General features: G+C 44.8%; 1 protein-coding gene across 5 annotated transcripts in view; it reads right to left on the bottom strand.

Moving 5' to 3' along the window:
- The window catches only part of ESRRB (estrogen related receptor beta), a 126,087-nt gene that overhangs the window by 13,491 nt on the left and 92,086 nt on the right, over positions 1 to 20,510 (bottom strand). For all 5 annotated transcript variants that reach the window (XM_038137448.1, XM_038137445.1, XM_038137446.1 and 2 more), the window contains 3 exons: positions 17,068 to 17,184; positions 3,941 to 4,051; positions 3,159 to 3,320 (listed from right to left, as the gene is read on the bottom strand). In XM_038137448.1, coding sequence (XP_037993376.1) covers positions 3,159 to 3,320; positions 3,941 to 4,051; positions 17,068 to 17,184 — 390 coding nt within the window. The remainder of the gene's footprint in view (positions 1 to 3,158; positions 3,321 to 3,940; positions 4,052 to 17,067; positions 17,185 to 20,510) is intronic.

The raw sequence follows: 20,510 nt of genomic DNA, 5'->3' as shown, positions 1-20,510 counted from the left end.
ATAGGATTGTAACACTGGGGAACCTCTAGTTGTGAAATTTTCTGTCATCTTACAGCTCCCAGGAATTGCTAGAACACAACTGTTTTGCATTCTTGAGCTGTTGATGGCCCAGCATCCAGAAAATTCCCTTAGTGATCCATTTCTTGCTGCTTTTCTCAAGTCTGACCCTGAAAGGTGCCTAATCCACTACTGCCCCAAAAGAGAGCCCCTAGCTCTAGCATGGAGCTACATGCATGTTTCCCTCCTTCCCAGGTGCAGGTGCACCTTGAGAAAAGCTGCTTTATTTGCAACAGCTGATGTGACATTCAGGTTGGGGGGGGGGGGTTAATTTTAATTTTTTTTATTATTATTTCAATGGTTTGGCAGTGGGAGCTCCCAGAATTAAAAAAAAAAAATCACATAATTTGTGGCAAGTGGAGTTCATAATCTGTTAATTTATTATCATTTCTGTCATCCTGGAGGGCCATTAGCAGAGGTAATAAAAGGAGATGTAATTATAGGATCTGAGGCCACTCCAGACACAGCTGCTGTCACTCCACTAGCCATATTTCATTCTGTGCTAGTACTAATGTCTTCCTGGTGAGAACAGCACAACAGCTACCCTGGGAGAGCCATCATCGGCACCCCTCAAGAGAAGTCCTGTCACCCTGCATCAAAGCAAGAAGAAAAGGAGGATGTTGTTCCAAGACAATTTCCATGGGGGGAGAGTAAGCACTGGGGAGAGGGCCTCATACAGAGGGATCAACCCCACATTGGCTCAGTGTGGCTTTTGAGCTCATGGCTCATAAGGCTATTGAGCTAATAATATTTGCTAAACACGATTAAACATGTTTTATTGTTATCACAGGAAAGTGTGTTTAAGTTTTACTGATTTTATTTGCCAATACTGTGGGGTAGATGTTTGTGTTGACACCTGGGCTCCTTCAGGGCTGGTATGACTTTAATGTCACATATTTCTTTACTAATTCCAGCGTGAATACAAGGCAGGAATATGTGACTTTTTGTCCTTTCTCCATCTTTCTCTGATGAATAGTTTATGCACAAAGGAAGCAATGTCATGTTTTGCTCAAAATTCTTGGAAGGCAGAAATACAGGGCATAGATAATTTAGACACCTGGCAGACTCCTGGCCCTGCCCTGCTCTGCCCCCTTGCTGCATAACTCAGTATGTTTCATACTTGTAGAACTACAGAGTTTTTGTTCCATTATTATGAACTGTCTTTTATTATCTTTTTTTCTCACTCTGCTCTCTTATGTAACAATTCTTGAGCTCTCACTGTGCCCAGTCCTGGTATAAAATATTCCTGCTGGTCTGAACTGTGCCAGGCTGATTACTGTGGCTGTTACTGTGTTGTAGGGCCTTTGATAGGAGAGGAAAATACACAAGAGAAATTTGAGATGATGGCAGAAAGGGGAGGAAGAGCCCCTTTCACAGCGCAGGAGCAATCTCTACTATACTCCTGTTCTGGGACAGTATTGTCAGGATGGAAAATTCTGTAGGAATTCAGCTCTTCCCACAGCCACAAGGTAGGGAACTACAGAAGGGCACTCTGTGTGAACAGATATAGCCAAGGTTAGAGGGATGTACAACAGCACCTCCCTGGACAGCCACAGCAGCTAGCTGCATTGCATAAAACCATTCCTGTTAACACGCCAGGTATTGGGTTAGTAGAGCAATCCAGGCTGAGTTCTCTAATCCCCACTTTAACCCCACTTGTGATGAATCAGCCCCAGATGGATTCCAGCACTAGTGATGGTTATAAGCCCTGCAGATATGGCAGATCTCATGTAAGTAGGGCAACACCAAGATTAAGCTCTTCTCAGAAAGACTGTCCTGAAAATATTTCTTCAGACTTCAGAGTCCCATCTCACAACAATTCACATTCCACATAGCCCATAAAACCATTAACTCTTGGGTACCAAGAGAAACATTCTACAGAAAGAGAAGCAGCTGCCAAAAAGCCAAAAGAGGAGCAACAGAAAGAAACAAAATACACGGTAAAATGAAACTGTCTGATCACATATGTTAAGATGCTTCATCAAAAAAAAAAAAAAAAAGAAAAAAAGAAGAAAGCCAAGAAACAAAGCAAAACAACACAGACCCATGCAGTGGAAGACGTAGTCAGCATGTAGTAAATCCTGTGATCCTGTATCACAGCCTCATATATTCTCCTGACAAAAGGAAGGGGAACAGAAGGCAGGAGATAGCTGAAGTGAGCTGTTTATAAACAGCTTTAGTGAGCCGTTCATAGTGAATTTTGGAAGCAATTTTTGGAAAGCAGCCTTGTAAATCCCAAGGATATCCTCTAGGTTCCCTGGCTAGCCTTCTCCGCACACAAATCCAACCTGTCTGTTTCTGGTGTAGCTGAAGAGAGACTAGAGAGAGGGGAGCATTTTCCCTTCCCAATCCAAATCTGGGAAGAACCCATAACTCAACACTGAAGACAGTATCTGCTCCTTCAGGCTTGTTCCACCCTACCTGCAGGTGTGGGACACTTGCTATGTCACTCAGTCACACAGACACACACTAGTCAGTGAGCCTTCCAAGGCCAGCCACACTGGCAATAAGTTGTCCTCATTATTTGTCAACAAAGAAGCCTTGAGATTCACTGGCAATAGCACATTGTCCATTGCAATGTGATTTGTTCCGTCACAAATCCATTAGGACAAGATTTCCTGAGTCTGGACAAGAATGCCCACTGCTGAGAGGGTGTGTATCTGCCTTGTTATTAGCAGTAAAGTCCAGTCACGGCCATAGTATTTATTCAGCTATGAACGAAACAGACCTAGGTCATGTTGATGTAGCGCAAAATTACACAAGTCCACCATACCATCCCTAAGGCTGTTTCCCAAGTGCTTTCACTGGGCCATTCAATGCTAGATATGACAGAGAACTTAACTGTATCATATCAAACCCTTCTGCATAATCCCAGGGCACACATATGTACAGTGATCAATTTATGCACCTCCATCATAGGCTGCACTGGAGTTTGTTACCAATGAGAGCCCATCACTAGCAGTACTTTCCACCCATCCAACAGTACTTTCCACCCATCCCTACAGGAAAAAGTCCTCGTTGAGACCAAAATGGATAGGCACATAGATAAATAGTAGCTCCCTTTGCTCTTCATACTTACACCCTTGTAATTCCCCATTTACCTGGGATGTGCTTTGCCCAGCCAATGATCACCACCAATTCCCTGTCTGCCAGGTCACAGAGGGTTGTCAGGGCTTTGATGTCACTCTCCGGCATGGTTGGATCAGGCATGGCATAAATCTTCTCTGGCTCAGCCACCAGCAAGTGAGAGACGATCTTAGTCACTGCACATTTCAAAGGAGAAGTTGTTGTATCTCTTGTAACATAAGATGAACCCTCCTGGGATAGACATGACTATAGAACCCCTAAGACCTCAGTAATGGTTTTGGTCACAACAGAAAACCACACTGCAGCTACACAAGCTGTAGTGATCTGCCTGTGACAAACCAGCTCTGCACAGGGATGACAAAAGCAGGAAGCTGCTGTAATGTTGTCAGTCATTGTCTCAGGCAGGTCCACTGAAGGGAGAAGGAGGTGTAAGCAAAAAGCTGGTAGGAGGTGGAAAAGTTTAAAGAGCTATGGGTAGTATTGAAGAGAATAATCAGCATGGGACTGGTTTTGCTAACATGGCTTGGGTAAAGGAAAAGATCAGAATATCACTAAATGGATTTACATAATCTCCTAGGAAAGGTCTGGTATTTAACCTTAGGTACAATGAATACAGTACCTGAGCTGTACCTAGGCCTGTCTAATTACCTCTATGACACAATCGTAAGAAAAAAAATCCAGTACTGTTGACTGTACAGGAATTGGAAGTCACAACTGCTACACTGTACTTTTGGGAGACCAATGAGAAGAAATATAGTGGCAGATCAGAGGACCACAATTCAAGAGCAATACATACATGGCTTTTTAGCTGGGGGAGGGATCTGTAAGCTCAGGTAAGTGCTGCTCTCAGAATCCAGTCTCCTTTTGTATTTCTGACGGCCTCCACGGACTCGATCCAGACGAACACCTGCAGGTAAAACCAAAAAGTCCTCATGATTCCTTAGTGGCTTACAGAACCTTGACATGCAAATACTAAAATTTGCCAAGTAAGATGTTCCCCACACTCCAGGGAGCTTCCCTCTCCCTTGGGGGAAGATCTCAGAGATCTCACTTGAGATCTCAGGTGAACCAATAAATCTCAATACCAGCTAGACTGCCTCTAAGCATGCTGCTCTAAGCTTTACTTTTATTCAAAACATTAATGAACGCAGAAATTAACCCATTCAAACTCTTGAATCACTACAAATCTGGTGGGCAAATGAAAAGCTTCAGAACTCAATGCCCTCTACATGATCCTGCTTTTAAAAAGAAAGACTTTAAATGTCAATCAAGCCAGCAGTTATAAAAATAAACTTTTAGATTGTTCTTAAAAATGAGAAGTTAAATGTTCTGTGACCTCTCACTGTTTATATTTGAAAAAAGTGACCTATAGCAAACAGATAATGAACTGTGAATTCAACAAAGATGTTTCAGCCTTGATCAAGTAAGGCAACTGTAATAAAAGTAGAATCCAAAGAAATAGAAACAACCTTGACTACAATAAAGCAATGATAAAGACAAAGTAGGGAGACACTGAAGAATTTGTTGCAGCTCTTTCAAAGTATAGTGAAAAAACTCCCAGTGACTGGGAAGTACCAGTGATTGCCACCATGCAAAAAACCATAGCATCATCAATAGATCAGGAACAACAACTAAGTTGTCACATTAGTACAAAAAACGATGTTAAAAAGAAACTTTGAAAAAAACCCTACAGGTATTTGTGCAGTTGTCTGTTTTTTTTCTGAGGAGCCATATGGACTCTGATAGTCTGTGAAATTGGGGTAACTCAGTCTTGCTGAGAGAAACAGCTTTGGAAAAAAAGAATCTTTCAACGTAAATGTAGGAGCATTTGATTAGAATAAAATTTTGAATTTACACTATAGAAGTACTTCCTTAGAAACACACGGGAGTTTACCTGGTCTGATCATGGGAACCAATTATGTGATACACTTACTAATCACATTAAGTAATTAATATTTTGTAATCATACCGCTACATAAACACAAACAACTAAAAGCAAACACTCCACATCAGTTTTGAAGTGACACTTTTTGAACAACCAATACACCTGAAAAAATTTGCAGTTGTATTCTTCCCTAGACTGAGGCAATGTCTGTCACACTGCATTTTCAATGCCATGTTTGCTTACTCTGTCAGGGAAAAGATAAAGCTTTTACTGCAATGCTCACAGCAGCCACACCTGCAGCACCTGAAACTGCCACTTGCAACATCTAGATCCCGATACTCTTCTAGATCCAGATACTCCTGATACTCTGGCTAGAGCACCAAAACAATTAAACAATTTGACTGCCAACTGCCCCCTAAGCAACAAGAACACCAGGCCAACAACACTCAGTCTGGCAGCAGGATCTCACACTGAGCAGGAGAAGCAGGAATGAGCAGGTGTGGAGCTCTGCACAGCAAGGGAGCTGCTGCTGTGGGTGGCTGCTATGGGAGGACAGCAGGTGTTGGAGAAGATGGAGAGAAAGGTATGAAGCTGATGTGGGTGAACTCAGGTCACACTGAGTAACTTCTTTCCCCTGCCCCATTTTCTATTTCTAACTCTGTATAGAGAATTTAAGGACATCCCCAAGTACCACCTTTCTCTTCCATTAAATGGTACTGTTTCTGAAAATTATGCCTATTGCTTCTTTTACTTCCATTTCCAGTGGCAGGTAGCCTGTGGGCAAGACTCCTTCTTGGGAGTCCAAACACACTTCAGAGAGCAATTTCAAAAAGGACAGCCAGGGAATCCCAAACCTGAGGTTATCTAGGGAGATCCCAAAGGAGCAGCAGTAGTAAAATCCTGGATGAAGCAGGAAATTTTCACTTCCATCCATGATTTCTTTCCCTCTATAAATGTGCCCTGGTTTCTTAAGAAATAAGAGATTATTCCATGCTTTGCTGAATGAATGACAGCTACCTATAAGCCAGGAGAGAAGGCAGAGACACAAATTTCTGGAACTGCCAGTAAAGCAAACAACCAGGTATGAAAAATAAAAGGATCAGAAATACACGGTTGGAAGATGATAGAGGTACAGGCTGTCAAGATTCAGGGCTGAATCACATCTTCCCAGGACCCTCACAGATAAGGATCATAGCTGAGTGCATTCCGTCACACCAGTGGTCAGGGGGAGGGAAAGAGGGAGATGCCATTCTCTCTGACAAAAACCAATACACAGCTCTCCAGGATGCTTTCGCTGTGCAGTTTGCTAAGCAGCGAGAGGGGGAACAAGGAGGAATAGGGAGGAAATGGGGGAAGGAGCCTGTTTCCTCCTCCCAAGGAGAATGCCATCCTCCAGTGCTTGGCAGAAGGATGGCTGCACAGGTTGCAGCAGTATTAGGGACCCTCAATCAGATTATAAGGACACAAGGGACTTAAGTGCATTAAAAAAAGATAAGAAAGACGCAGAGAGATTTACCCTCCATCCCTCCTTCCCTCACTGAGCAGACAGAGGTCTGTTTGCCCAAGGACTTCAGCTTGTTAATTTTGAACAACTGTTTGTCCTCCTCTTGTTCCCCTTCCTTTGTGACACTCCTTGAGGCAAACATTTTCAATCAGCACTTGCAGAGCCACAATTCTACCCTGTCATCATTGCTCCAGCCGCAGAGCTGGTGAACAGTCTGAGCCCCACACAGCACATGCCAGCTCCAGCTGCTGAGTGAAGTGGCTACAGGTTCTGTAGTTTACAGTGACAGGTACTACATTAAACAAAAGCATTTCAACCCTCCAAGTCCCTGATTGTGACACTCCAGACATAAGCATCACAGAAAAATCCTTTTTCTAGAGATCTGACAGCCTAATGGGTCATATCTAGATGGAAGGAAAGGGCATGGCCAAAAATCCGTACCTGTGGTATCTAGATACTCAGGTCAATGCCTGCTGCTCTGCTTGATTTCCTCTGTGGTTGATTTTAAGACAGGGAGCCTGGTTAGAGTGCAGCTCTGAGAGGGACACTAAAGGACAGACATTACAATGGAGTGGGGAGGTGTGGTGGGTGAGCTCAGAGAAGCAGCATGAAGGAAAACATTAAGGAGAGAAGAAATTGTGGGAAATGTAAACTGGGATATGAATGGAAGTGAGAGAATGTAAGGAAAAGGAAGACAAAAGAGAGAGGGCTGGAGCAAAGCTGAGGGGCATGTAGACTGTAATCACAAGGGCAGGTTAAACACCACATGTGCAGCCACCTGAGCATTAACTGCAAGGTGCAGCAGCCATGCATGAGATGCAGCTGTCCATACTGAAGACTTACATAGCATTTGGTACTGCAGCCTCACAACAAGACAGCAGCAAAATAAAGCTCCTGCACAAACCCTATGAATCACAACTGGCCAGTTCAAAGGAGAGAAGACACTCATCCTACAAAAGTGTCATCACCACAGGCACTCCTGGACCCCCCTTTGTATCAGCAAGGAGTTGAGATCAACAGTATAGGACAAAGTTTGGAAAGCACCACCGCTTGATAACTTGTCTTGCTGGCAGTTCCTTCAAATTAAGGCTATCTATACTGGAAACATGCCCTTTCCTCCCATTCCCCTGTATGGCAAGAAACTGCTGCTGTTCATTCAATTTTGTTACCTTTTGAGAGACCCTCCATAAAGGTCTTCCTCATCTGACTTAGCTATGGATCTGACCCTGGTGTATGCCCCAGGGATTGAGTTCCAGCTCCCCCACAGCTTGCTCTCAGCTCCCCTGCCTGCCCAAGCCCCTCTGACCTTGCAGGGAGGAGGGCAGGGCCAGGACTTGTGCAGGACTTCTCAGCTCAGCATCCTGCCAGGGCAGGGATGTCAGTTTTCTAAGTGTCCTGTGGGTGCCACTCGTGTTCCAAGCACTCTCACAGAGAGGTCTGTGCCAGCACCAAGCCTCTGCAGTGGGAGAGCTGATCTGCTGATCCTTCAAGCTCCCTGCACTTCTCTGACATGCCCCTTGGAGAGACGTCTGCCCGACAACTTTGGGATCAGATGTCCCCTTACCGACTTGATAACATCAGGCCTTGGGGTTTTTTTCTTAATGGAAGTAAAATAATTCCATCTTTTTTTAAAAGCTGGACCCAGGCCGAGACTGTCAGAAGTAAAAATAGCCGAGTATGCGGAGGCGACAGCACACAGAGTCAGGTTTAGTTTCTCTTTTATTTTCTGGGGACTAAAAATACCCTTAAAAGCTCTGTGAAGCTAAGCCCTGGCCAGTGGGAAATGCAGTCAAGGCCCAATATCAGCTGTCGTGTCAAATTACCAGCCTCACCTCACTTTCCATCGAGTCCTATCACATGCCCATGGATTGATAGGAACAGAAAGATCTATCTTGCCAAAAGAGCTAACGGAGGAGCCAAGCTACAGGGTTTGCATGGTACAACATGTGTCTAGACCAAGAAGGACACAACCAAAGGGAACACAGGGCAAGTGCTGGCCAGGAAGCAAAAGGGCTGCTTTGCTGAGTTTCCCTGATACACTAGCCAGGTTCTGTGTCCATCGCCCACCTAATCCTTGAGCTGTAGTTTCCACACTGCTCTTCCAGGGTGAGCTGGGGTGGTGCTCTGTAGCTAGCAGAGCACCTGAGTCTGGGAGCTGCAGTCTAAAGTACATGGATTGGTACTGGCCAAGGAAGCTGGAATGTATGGGCTAAAAGCAGAGAAGAAAGGAAGGGAGAAGGATTGTAGCCAAAGTGTCTCCTACAAAATTTCCCCCTTCCTTTCTGCTCTGAACTTCAGGAGAGACAACACCATATGGTAATGGGATGAGTGAGCCAGGAGGAAGCCTATCAAGGAAACAGAAAGCAGAGATGACCATTAAAAGTCAGGCCTGCCAAGATGGAGAAAGAAATAGACTATAGGGAAAAGCATCTCTGCCTAACAGGAATGGAGAGGCTGCACACTGACTAGGCTCTCTTCTGTTACTCAGCCTCCAACTTGGGAATGAGAAAAGATCCCTTTATACTCTGAGGCTCTAACACTGTGGCAAAAAGAGGCCAGCCCCATGAGAATCTTCTGGTAGGTGACTGATGCGATTACCCAACTCATCTGAAATACAGGAAAGCAACTTGAGGGTCACAAATCAGCACCAGCAGAAGAACCCAGTGACAAGGCTAGTGCAGGTGACCAAGTCTGGAAATTACACTTGCAAAGAGAAGGGCAAGAACTATCCTGGGGATGAGGGGAAGTGGAGATGAAAATCCATCTCCTGTGTTACAAGAGCCTACAGAGAAATTAGATCAGTTCAAGTACAATGCTGCAGCTTCTTCCACCTTTGATGGTTTCAGGGTTTTATTAGTCAGGTAGGAAAGTTTCTTCACTGTCAGGCTGACTGAAGAGAGACAGGTTAGCCCTGTGATACCTGATGATACCTGGTCCCAGAGGCTCTCAGATGCCTTGGAGCAGTGACACAAGGGGTCAGGTCCTCACACACAGAAACACAAGCAGCACGTCCCAAATGATTGGTCCAAAGCATACAGAGATACAGAGTCAGGCAGAAGCCACACAGCTTCAGACCAGTCCTTCTCCTCTGCCAGTGCCAGCTGCATGGCTGCCAGCTCTGCAGGGCTGTCTGCAGCACTAGCCACTGCTATCTCTCAAATGTACATCTTCCTTCCCATGCTGAGCCCCTCTCACTTTGCTCCCCCCACTTTGCTCCCTCTGGAAACTCAGGAATTAACAAGGGCTTCATGGGCAAATGGGAATAAAGAATACCTCAGTACCTTGTTCTCTGCAACAACTCTCTGTAACAAGCCCCACACCCATGTGCTCACCCTGTATCCATGGCCCATGCAAATGTTCTCTTCTGACTGCTTCCCTCCAAGCCCTCCAAACAGTCTGAAGCAGGTCAGCAGCTATATTGGTTATGTCACCCATGGCCACAATACCTGCACAGCAGAGGGCTGACGGGCACTGTGCAAAAGGAACAGATGCAGGCACATGCCTGCTAGGAAAAGACCAAGGCTGCCTTTCACAACAGGACCTAAAAGATGACAAAGCCTCGGTCCCACTGATTTTCCAAGAGGCAGAACTCAGAAATAAAACCCCAAAACGGTGTTTGCTGCCTAGAGGAACCTGCAGCCCTAGGCATGATTTAACTTGCCTTACTTTAGACTTTTGATAGCTTCCTTCTGTGCATCTGGGCTCCCTTGACCCGCAACAGAGAAAAAGGCACCTCTGCATTCAGCTCACTGGCCAGACACTTACCTGAGGAGGCATCATGGCAGATGCTTCACTGACTACCAAGAGAAATCCTGTGGGGTGAAACCAATGCTACCTCTAGTCCAGTTTTCTGTCTCAGTGTATTTCAGTGGAGCAGATTTTGGAACAGGTAGAGGAGCATAAGTATGGATCAAGAACAACAATTTTTGATATGTGACACAATGGAGAAGCCCCCACCACTAGATGGAAAGAGGTCTACTTGCGATGGAGATCCACAGAGGACAGGAGTTAGACCTACCTACACAGCATGCTCTGCTTTGTCCAGCCTCTAACAGCAACTCTGCTTGAGCCTTGAAGGATTTCCTCAAGTCCTTACCTCAGCAGTGGCTTTTCTAATGATAAGTACTGTCCACTTCTTACTGAATTCTTAAATTGGCACAGTTGTGCCAAGAAATTCTGAATAAAGATCCTCTCAGGATACTCTGCAGGTCAAGAGCTGGCACAGTCTTCAAAGGTGAGTCAGGGGAAGAGATTGAGAATCTCGGCAGAGCTGAGTCACTGGTGCACACAGGTTATCAGAGGCACATGCCCAAAGTTACTGTAGAGCAGTGGGGGCATATATTCAGTCCCATCCCATTCTTGCTTACAGTGAAGAATCTTACCTGCTGTGTTGTCAAAACTACCTAAAAGCTTCTAGGACAATGGCTGGGTTCTAAAAATCCCAGGATGGTTGTTGCCGTTTGTATCTGCTTCCTCTTTTCTGTATATATTATAGCAGCACTAAGCACAGTTTTGGTGACAGAATACACAAAGCATTTATTATAAACCTATGTAGAGGTGATGACTCTCTGAACCCATCTAGATGTACATTGATGGAACCTGGACTTCAATGTTTAAAATAATAGAGATCTAGTTAGGTGTGGTAAGAACCACAAAATTCAAAATTAATGAGAAGAACCAAATTAAACAGATTCATAATCCATTAGATAAGGGAGAAAGTGTAGGGATGGTCCTGGCTGGGCCATTCTTATGTTCAGAAAACAGACACCAAGTGCACTCAGTCCAATGTACAATTTGTGAACAGTCAATCTGCTGGAAGCCTCCTCTTTGGAGAATTACCATCAACCTGCCAAAGGCAGCACTCTGTCACAACTCAGCTCCAGCCACATTGCAAATGCTCAATTTATGCCTTGGAAAATAGTTGGGTGTGGAAGATAGAGTCATCAAGATGCCACTCACTGCTCCCAGAGATCCCATTTCAAAGGACAGGGGGTTGCCTGTCTGTTTTAAACACAAGGATATTTTAGAGAAAGAAAAATCTTTTTTTCATTCTCTTTTTTCATTTGGGTACCTCCAATAGTGATATATCTGGCAGCGGCTGGAGGCAGAATACTCTATAAATACAAAGCCATTAAATTGCACACAGCAGCAACCTGATCGGTGCTACCTTTTAATTTCCTGACATGAGCTGGCCACTAACCCAATTACCCAGGGTCCCCGGAGGAGCGCTCATCCTTCCCAGGAAGCACAAAGCAAGAGCCCAAGCATATTGCAGGGATGTCAGCTGAGCTTTCACTGAAATCAAATATCTTTTTGAGAACACATGGTCTGGAAACAGGAATGGGGGCAGGAGGGAGAGGCTGCCGGAGCACTTTGCTCCATTGAGAGATTCTTTCACTTGAAAACAGAAATTAAACACCTTCCATTTGGTTACGTTACTGAAAAGGAGCTCTGCTGTTGATTCAGTTATCTGGATTTTAGTACAAGATGAAGACAAAGTTGTAAGTGGAAGTGGTTTAAAATCGCCAATGCCTGGATTCCCTTGCTCAGATACTACATGACCACATCAAATTTACAACATCACACAGCCAAGTCTGTCCAGGATGACAGATTTGATTCCTTGTGAAAAATTTATGACATCAGCTGCTGGTAAGAGAAACTGAAGAGTTAGGAATAAACACCAGGGCAATTCCACTGAGTACAGGGTTTCCTAATTAGCCAGGGTCTTCAAGAGGAAATGGATTTAAGAGATAGCTGCTTCTGAAACTTGGAGATTACAGTCTCACCATCTTGGAAGTGGGGATCACCTCCAGCATTCACAGAGATGCAGGCACTAGATAACACAAGGGTTACCAGGTTATTGCAAGTTTCTGGGAGGCAGGGTATTCTCAAAGAAACCAGGGAGAGGAAGAAAAAGGGAACAGGAAGATGAGCTGAATGAACTTTGTGGCTCTCTTCTGTAGACTTCTCTTGCCTGTTTCACTGCCTGGTGCGGTAGTGTCAGTATCCACACATTCCAGCAAACTTTACATCAGAAATTATATTAGACAGAGAGCAGTCCAAGAGCTTGGGAGATTTGTGGCAAAGAATTTGGGTTCCCTGTTGAATTCAATTTTTGAATGTTCTCTAGCACTTCTTATTGAAATGCATTAGGAGCAAAGGAACAAAACCTGGGCAAGGAATGGTTGTACCTGAGCTTACTACAGCATAACAGTTTTGGGAAGAAAGAGTCATGCAGATAAGATAAATCACATGTCTTTACTGGATAATTGCTTAACTTCTGTCTTGCTGTTAAAAAGCCTACCTTTTCTGCATCCAGATCAAGAATACATATCCTTCTACCTTCCCTCCTTTTATTTGTAAACTTCACCCTCACTACACAAGGGTGATTCTTGAGAGCCAGGAGGCAAGGCCTGAGGACAGCTTACCTTCAAAGACATTCAGAGTGGGGTAAAACACCTCATACAGGGCAGATTTCCTATCCAAGGAATCCCCACTCCTGCTTTTGGCACATGCAGTGCACGTACTCCTGTGAACTCCTATCTTCTACTTTCTGAAATAAGGTATACTTGGTCTATCACAGGACACATCCCCAGGGTCCTTTCAGTCTTTTCCCTCTTTCTGGGAAGCCAGCCAGTGATGTCTGCAAGAAACTGCAAGAAACTGTCAGAAGGCACTCATACATCCCAGAAAGTTGCAGACAGAGACGGGAGCAAAAAGAGGCCATGGGCTGGACAAACCCCGGGATTCCCAGCTCTGAACAATGCCTCTCCACTGCAAGTTGCACACTTTTACTGCACTGGCCATCCCCCCACACCAGACATAATCTTCCCCGTTTGGGGTGAGCAGTATCACTGGTTGCTCAGGTTTCCCTGATTTTTGCAGAGCAGAGGGGAATGCAATTCTACTAGACAAAGCTGTGAAGATGCCCATCTCCACTGCCTGCAGGCTGGTGGTGCAGCAAGGCAAAGAGCAGCAGAGCACAGATTTTTCTGGGGACAGTGCATCCCTACATGAACACTGCTGGAATGCTGGACCTGAGAGTCAGCAGGTTCCTATACAAGCTTGCTAGGGCTAATTAATGCTCCCTGGGGGCACACTTCAGATGGAAGGGGAAAGTGAGAGACAGACAGCCAGACAGGCCAACACTTCAGACATCTGAGCCAGCTGGGCTCCGTGGGCAGAGCTTTCTGCTTGCCACTTTCCCCAGTGAGTCTTGCCTGCTCTGCAGCACCACACCAGGAGAACCTGAGACAGCAAAGCTCTGGTGTCCGTGCAGTTCCCTTGTTGCAATACATTGATCAGAGCTCTCTTAAAGAAAGTGGCCTGGATATCTGAGACACCTATTGATTGCTCCATTGGCTCTCTTCCTGCCCTGATCCTCATTCACTTGGCATTGCCTGAATAACCTGCACGTCTATGTCAGGGCCAGTCTCCCTGGATCTTAAAGGGCTACATTCACAGCTTTCTGCCTAGCTGCAGCCTATGCAGGGAGAAGAGATGTCTGGTGACCCTTATATGCAGTCCCCAAGGGGAGGATTCAAGTCTCCTGCAGAATCAAGCTGAGCATTTCAAGTGCAAAGCAGACCTTGAAGTCATGGTTATTCATTTTTTGCCATCTTTGAGTACTGTTGCCTTCCACTTCAAGAACAAGGTAACGCTACATGCCCAGCAGGCAGGAGGTGGCACCATGTATGGCAAAAATAATCAGGAAAATTAGAAGAAATCACGAAGCCCTTAACTAGTTACTAATGGAATATCATATTCTTCTTGAGCAAAAGGATAGTTTCTTACCCAGAAACATCCCCACTGAGTTACAAGCCCAGTGGCTTCCCCAAGGACATCAAGGAGAAAGCTGTGAAGAGAAGAACTGATTTCTAGATCTTGTCTTTAACCAAAAGACTGCTATTCTCCAAACTTTTGATAATCAAGCAGGACAAAGAACGTGGCTTAGCAACCTTCTGCCATGCATGAACCCAGGGGTGATGAGAGAAGCACATCAAGGCAAAGTAGAAAGCGGATCTATTAAAAGGAAAAATAATCATAACCCAAATATCAAGAGACATCTTGTCCTAATGAGAGTTTGGAGACTGGAGAATAGGCTCTCTGGGGAAACCAAAACATCAGGGATTCTTAAAAACAGTTAAACTACTAGAATGGTACAGTTGGGAACACTCATGCCTTGGCGGGGAAAAGGGATGGATGAGCTAATAGCATGACAGATCAGAGATGGAAAAGACCAATGAACCTTTTCTAATGTGAAATCCCTTGTCAATTCTGCATTTTGAGCAATTCAAACAATTATGGATTTGTTCTTTCTAGAAACTCTTGGCTCTGTGGAGACTAAATTGTGTGACACCATTTTTCTCCCTTCTTGAATTTGGCTTTTAAAGATGTGTATTGATTGAAGTCTGTATACTAATACTTTTGCTTCCACCAAGCTTCACATACAGTTAACTACTTGGTCCTTACAATTATTTTGCAAAGCAAAGCAGTATGACCCTTATTTCTCAGCTTGGGATACTGAGCAAAAGAAAGAAAAAAAGATGCCTGCCCAACATCACTTGACCACTCTCTGTTAGGACACAGGACCCCTATTTGCAGATTGCTAGGGCAATCTTCTCTGCTCTTCTTGACATTATCATGTGCTCTTGCTATCAATAAATCTTTATGCTGTATTTTCCATAGCGCTAAATATTATGGGCAGGATCACAGATACACTAACATCAATAGCAAACCACCCTTCCCCAATGCCTTTAATGATGCCTGATCAATCCCCATATGAATAAATAAATACACTTCAGCACAAAAGCAGCCATATAGTCAAATTTCAGTTTGCCACGAGTGGTATCCCACAGGGTTTGGGAGTTCAGGCACAGCACGGTGCGAATGAATTTACACAGCTTTCCAGACTAACTCTGGTCTGGAAGGAGTTAACTGTTTTCACAGAACTTGGAGGCTAAGATATAAAACCCTTTACAGGATCCTGCTCTGAACACTGCTGAAGTCCCAGAACTGGAAGGAGAGGTGCCCTCACCACACAGCCAGCACACCAGCATTGGCTCCTGTGACTTCCCCCAGCTGGCAGCTCCAAGAAGCCCAACTGCTCAGAAGCAGGACAGCACAGACACTGGCAGCCAGCAAGCCTGAACCTGTGCTGCTGCTCTGCAGAATGACTGGAGCCACTACAGGCATTTAAGGTTGTTTTGTGGGATTCATATGAATAGGCTACAGTGCATTAACAACCTGCACTCCCACTAAAGCCAGTGTCACTAGTGTATATTTGCTTTAGTGGGTAATGGGATACATCCCCTCCCTGAATTACCACATGAAGAGAAGCAGGTTTCCAGGGGTCTCTAACTACAAAGTAGGTGCCTCCCTCCCCGTAGGAGATCAAGATCGTCTGAGTCTACCACCTCTACACCTAGGTCAGGAAGGGCCGAACTGCAGAAGCTTGCCTCTCCTCCCCATGGTAGCTGGTATGCTCTAGAAGAAAGATATTTAACCACAGAAACGACACATCCATCAAAGAACAAAATGGGTTTAATGTCTAATCTACATTCTTAACAACACTGGATGCCATCAACCTGCCTCTCAAGAAATGAGAGAACCCTAGTGAGAAGCAATACACACTCAACTGATACTGTACAATTTATTACCAGCTGCTGTGATGTTATGATCTGGAAGAAAGTTGTATGCTGGCATCTTGGCTCCAGCATACAGGACTCGTGCATAACCACAGCTAGTGGCTGTTTCTTGTGGTTAAGCTGAGAGGACCTCACTCTGCTGGTATAGCAATGCAGAGGGCTATGTGCAGTGCTTCTCCTTCCTTCCCCTCCTCCCCTCACTGCCTTTCCCAGAGGGACCCAAGGGAAACAAACCTTTAAAGTCAATCCATAAGAATGTGTTTAATTGCCACTGAATTCCCTGTGGTTCCTCTTGAATGGACAAGGATTGAAAAGGGGGGTGTGGGAGGAAAAACAGCACAGGAAAGAAGCTGAACACTGCTCAAAGAGCACTGAACAGATCAATAGGCTGAGCAAAACACAGACTGAGTATGCAGGGCAGGGGACCCACAGCTCCCAGATAAACCTGTGCTACCAACCATCTTCAGAAAGTCTCCTGAGTAGTAATACAGGCAGACTTTCATTGCACACTGTGCCACAGCTATGCATTAACTCCATCCTTCCCTTATGAAGAGCTGCCAACTTAGTAATGAGAGCCTCTCCTCCTCAACACCAAAAAATTACTAGATTGCAAGAAGAGAAACACCCTCCAGCCCAGAGTTCCTTTGGGAAAGGAAAGAGTCTGGCACCACCAGTTTCCAGTTATTTAATAACAGAGCATGAGAGCACTGACTAGAACCACTCTCCTCTCTGGACTGCCCTCTTGGTCACTGCCCATCCTGACTCTCTTACAAAGCCTGTAGAAAGATACATTCAGAAACACAAAGAGGGCAAGTAAGTAGTTAGCCTGGGAGATTCTGCAAGGTCTGTCAGGACAGAGAAAAATTTTCATTCTGACTCTGTCTTACCTTCTTTTAGCATCCCCACTTTGAGGCATTTCATGAAGCGACAGGCCTGACAGGACTTGCGCCTCCGTTTCGTGATCTCACACTCATTGGTGGCCGGGCAGCTGTATTCAATATTCCCTGAAAGCAAACACAGAGATGGTCACCCAGGAATCATGTTCTCCCCATGGATCCAGGGACAGGCTTCAGTGCCTATATATTTCCACCACCATCAGTCTGTAAATGTTGCATGGTTGCTCATTCACTTACACACGCATCCTCTGAGACTTTACCCTGCTGACCTAGCCAAGGGGATGACTGCAGGGCTGGGCTTTCAGGCACGTGTCCTCCAGGCATGTCGTCATCCCTTGTGCTGCACCCCTTGAAACCTGGCCTGTTCCCTGAAGTCCAGGGATGAGAGTGGGAGCAGTTCAGACATTACTAGAATTCCCTTTGCTGCCAGTCTTGCTTCATGACTGTGGGATGGATGTCACCTGCCCAAGTTTCTTGTCCTGTTTGGGCAACCAGGGAGCTCAGAGACAGCATTTCCTCCTTTGCTTCCTCCTGCCAGCCAGCATACCACAGGTAGCAGGGAAGCAATAGGTCTGCATTGAGAAAGGTGGGTAACACATCCTGTAAAATGAACATGGGTTCTCTATGGAAATCTTTACATTTTTACTTTATTAGTCCTTGTGCACGTGCTCTCATCCTCTGCACAGGATTCTTTCCCTCTTCCCACTTTCCTCATTCCCTTTTATTTAGGATCACCCCTCAACACTGCCTATATGACAAAATGAGAAAGAAGCATCCCAAATTTATTTCTAATCACATTACATTTTATTATAAGCCAAGAAAATAACCAAAACATGGATGCAAGGGTCTGATAATAGCATGTAAGTAGAATTATGCTGGACGCAGTGTAAGGCAACAATTATTTAGTACCAGAAGACAACAAACAGAAATGGCTGTCTCAATCCTGCCATTCACTTTCAGCTGATGTCTCTGAAGAGAGCTGTGCAATGTTTGCTGTGGAGCTGGACTGGAAATCTAAACTTGGCATTGATGCATTGACAATGACAATACATTTAAGGCAGTCTAGTTACTAGTAAATCAGGCAGCACTGAAAAAGGTACCTAAGCTCTACATCAGCGGAACAATGGAAAAGCTTGTTTAATGATTTAGAGCAGGAAACTGAGGTTTGGTATTTCAATAAGACCTGTAGGGAGAAGTGTAGGTAAGAGCTGAGAGGACACAGAGTATGGACTTTGTATAGCATTAGATTAGACGTATAGTTTACAGTTTAGTAAATCTGGAACAGGACTTGATTTTTATTCCTACTTTTGCAATGGATTTCTGTGTTTTGTGCAAGACCTTTCCCTCCTCTAAATAAAGATCAACAATCTGATACATATCAATCTCTGGGGGTGGTAAATAGACCTTGGGGTTCACTAAGCTATTGGAAAGCCCTCTGGATTTCTCAGTGGAAAAACAGAGCATAGAATCAAAGGAAAGAAAACACCATTTGATTTATCTCATTATTCTTGGCCCATGCTAAGTGAAAACCCAGGAGCACACAACCCCCAAAGCCTAAGGGTGGTCAGCCTACTAGCTATAAACATTCCTCCTCCTGCTTCTTGTTTTGTCATAAGACTTGCAACTTCCCCCTAAGCTTCAGCCCAGCCACCCCATTCCTCTCACCCCTGCTCATCTGCCCCCAAATGCAGTTTGTCAGCAAGAGCAGAGTGTGCTGCACAAGTTGCTTCCATTCAGGCTGTATTTCGTCATTGTGCAGCATCTGAATTTCAATAGCCAGCCATGTATCAACATTCTCAGAGAGCTGGAAATTGAGATTCAAGCTCGATCTCAAGGTAATAAACCAATTCCTGGTCTAGACACAGAGAGAGCTCCAGCACATTACAGACCCATGAGTATGGTGGTCTTGATCTCATGCTCAGATGCTTGCTGTGCCCCACACAGGAAGGAACAGAGCAGGAGCAAACTGGGAAAAAACTCAGACACAGTCTCACTTTGGGACGTTTTGCCTTTGATGAGAAAGGCTGGCATTCAAACAAAGACAGGATCAGAGCTCTGGAGAGATGCTAGATTTCATGTTTAGTGGTCCAAAAGCCAAAAATTTGCCCCCTAACACAGAGACACTACAGTAAGGACACTGAGCCTTTATAGCAGTGGGAGACAGTGACAGCGCTCATCCGGAAGCTCAAGGTTCCTCCACAGTGTCAAGCAGATCCCCAAGCTTCCCCATGCCTCTAATCCCTGGATCCTTTGACAAGCATAGACTAGAAAGAGTCTACAAATCCTACATCACAACTAAATGGCAGAGTGTCAGAGATTGTAGGTACTGGTTACCACATACGGCCATATAAGCAGCTCTCAAAGACACATCTGTGCTGGGATCATGATTGCTGAAGGAGCCTCAGAGAAGGCTAAACACTAGGAGTTTTATATCAGGCCCCCAAAGATGCTGTGCACTGCGGAGATTGAGAGCCACAGCTGGGGGCAATGCCTGCCATTACTGCAGAAAGCAGGGGCATCACTAGGGAAGGCACAATCAGCATTACCCAAGCAGAACTCAACTAGAAAAAAAAACAACCCTGTCATTTCCAAAAGTTTACCAGAGTTCTCGGATTTTTTTTTTTTTGTGTGTGTCTCAATTTCTTTTATGGGTCCTGGGGCTGGCTGCCAGCACAGTGAGTTGCTCACAGCTCCCTGTAATTTCTGTAAGTGCCCTGTGATAAAGTGATGAGATTAACTCATCGAAATTCCAACAGCCTCCCAGTGGCTGGCAGTCACACCACCAGCCCAGCTGCCAGCACAGGGGCCTCAGAGAGAGCTTCCCTTCACTGCAGCAGCTGGGGATGCTGCAAAGTCCTGCAGAAGAGTGTCAGCACACAAAGGTGCACACAGACATGGACAAGTCTGTATGCAACTACAAAATGTGAGTCAAGTCTTTGTGTGTCATGAACTGTAGATTATTTGCCCCAGAAGGAAGTGGCAAAAAAGAGGATAATTCAATAGACAAGGCCTTGCTTTGAGCTGTTGCTTATTAGAGAGATTTCCTTTAATTGGAAAATATTTACATTTGATCTTAAAAAAATGGTAGAACCTCACCAATGCCATGGCACAAGATTTACCTTAAAAATGGCTTCAAAAATCAAGTGGTAGGTGAACAGATCAGAGTTTGGATTTCTTCTAAGCCTTCATATATCACCTTGGAGGTCAAATCATTTCCTCACCATGTCCTATTTGCTCATCTGCAAAATGAACTGAACACCAAACCTACCTTCTGGAGAGATCGCAAGTCTTTATTCATTAAGGTGTAACTGTACTTTAGAGCCCTCAGATGAGACATGCTAAAATAGCAAAGGACTATTAAAATGATAGATCATGCTTTTTTATGCTGGAGAACTGCAAAACTACCCTCTTTTCTGCAAAATTAGACCTCTTAC

Source organism: Motacilla alba, chromosome 5 (assembly GCF_015832195.1).
Source record: "Motacilla alba alba isolate MOTALB_02 chromosome 5, Motacilla_alba_V1.0_pri, whole genome shotgun sequence".
Classification (NCBI taxonomy): Eukaryota; Metazoa; Chordata; class Aves; order Passeriformes; family Motacillidae; genus Motacilla; species Motacilla alba.
The sequence above is the reverse complement of the archived record's forward strand: the minus strand, read 5'-3'. Positions and strand labels throughout refer to the sequence as shown.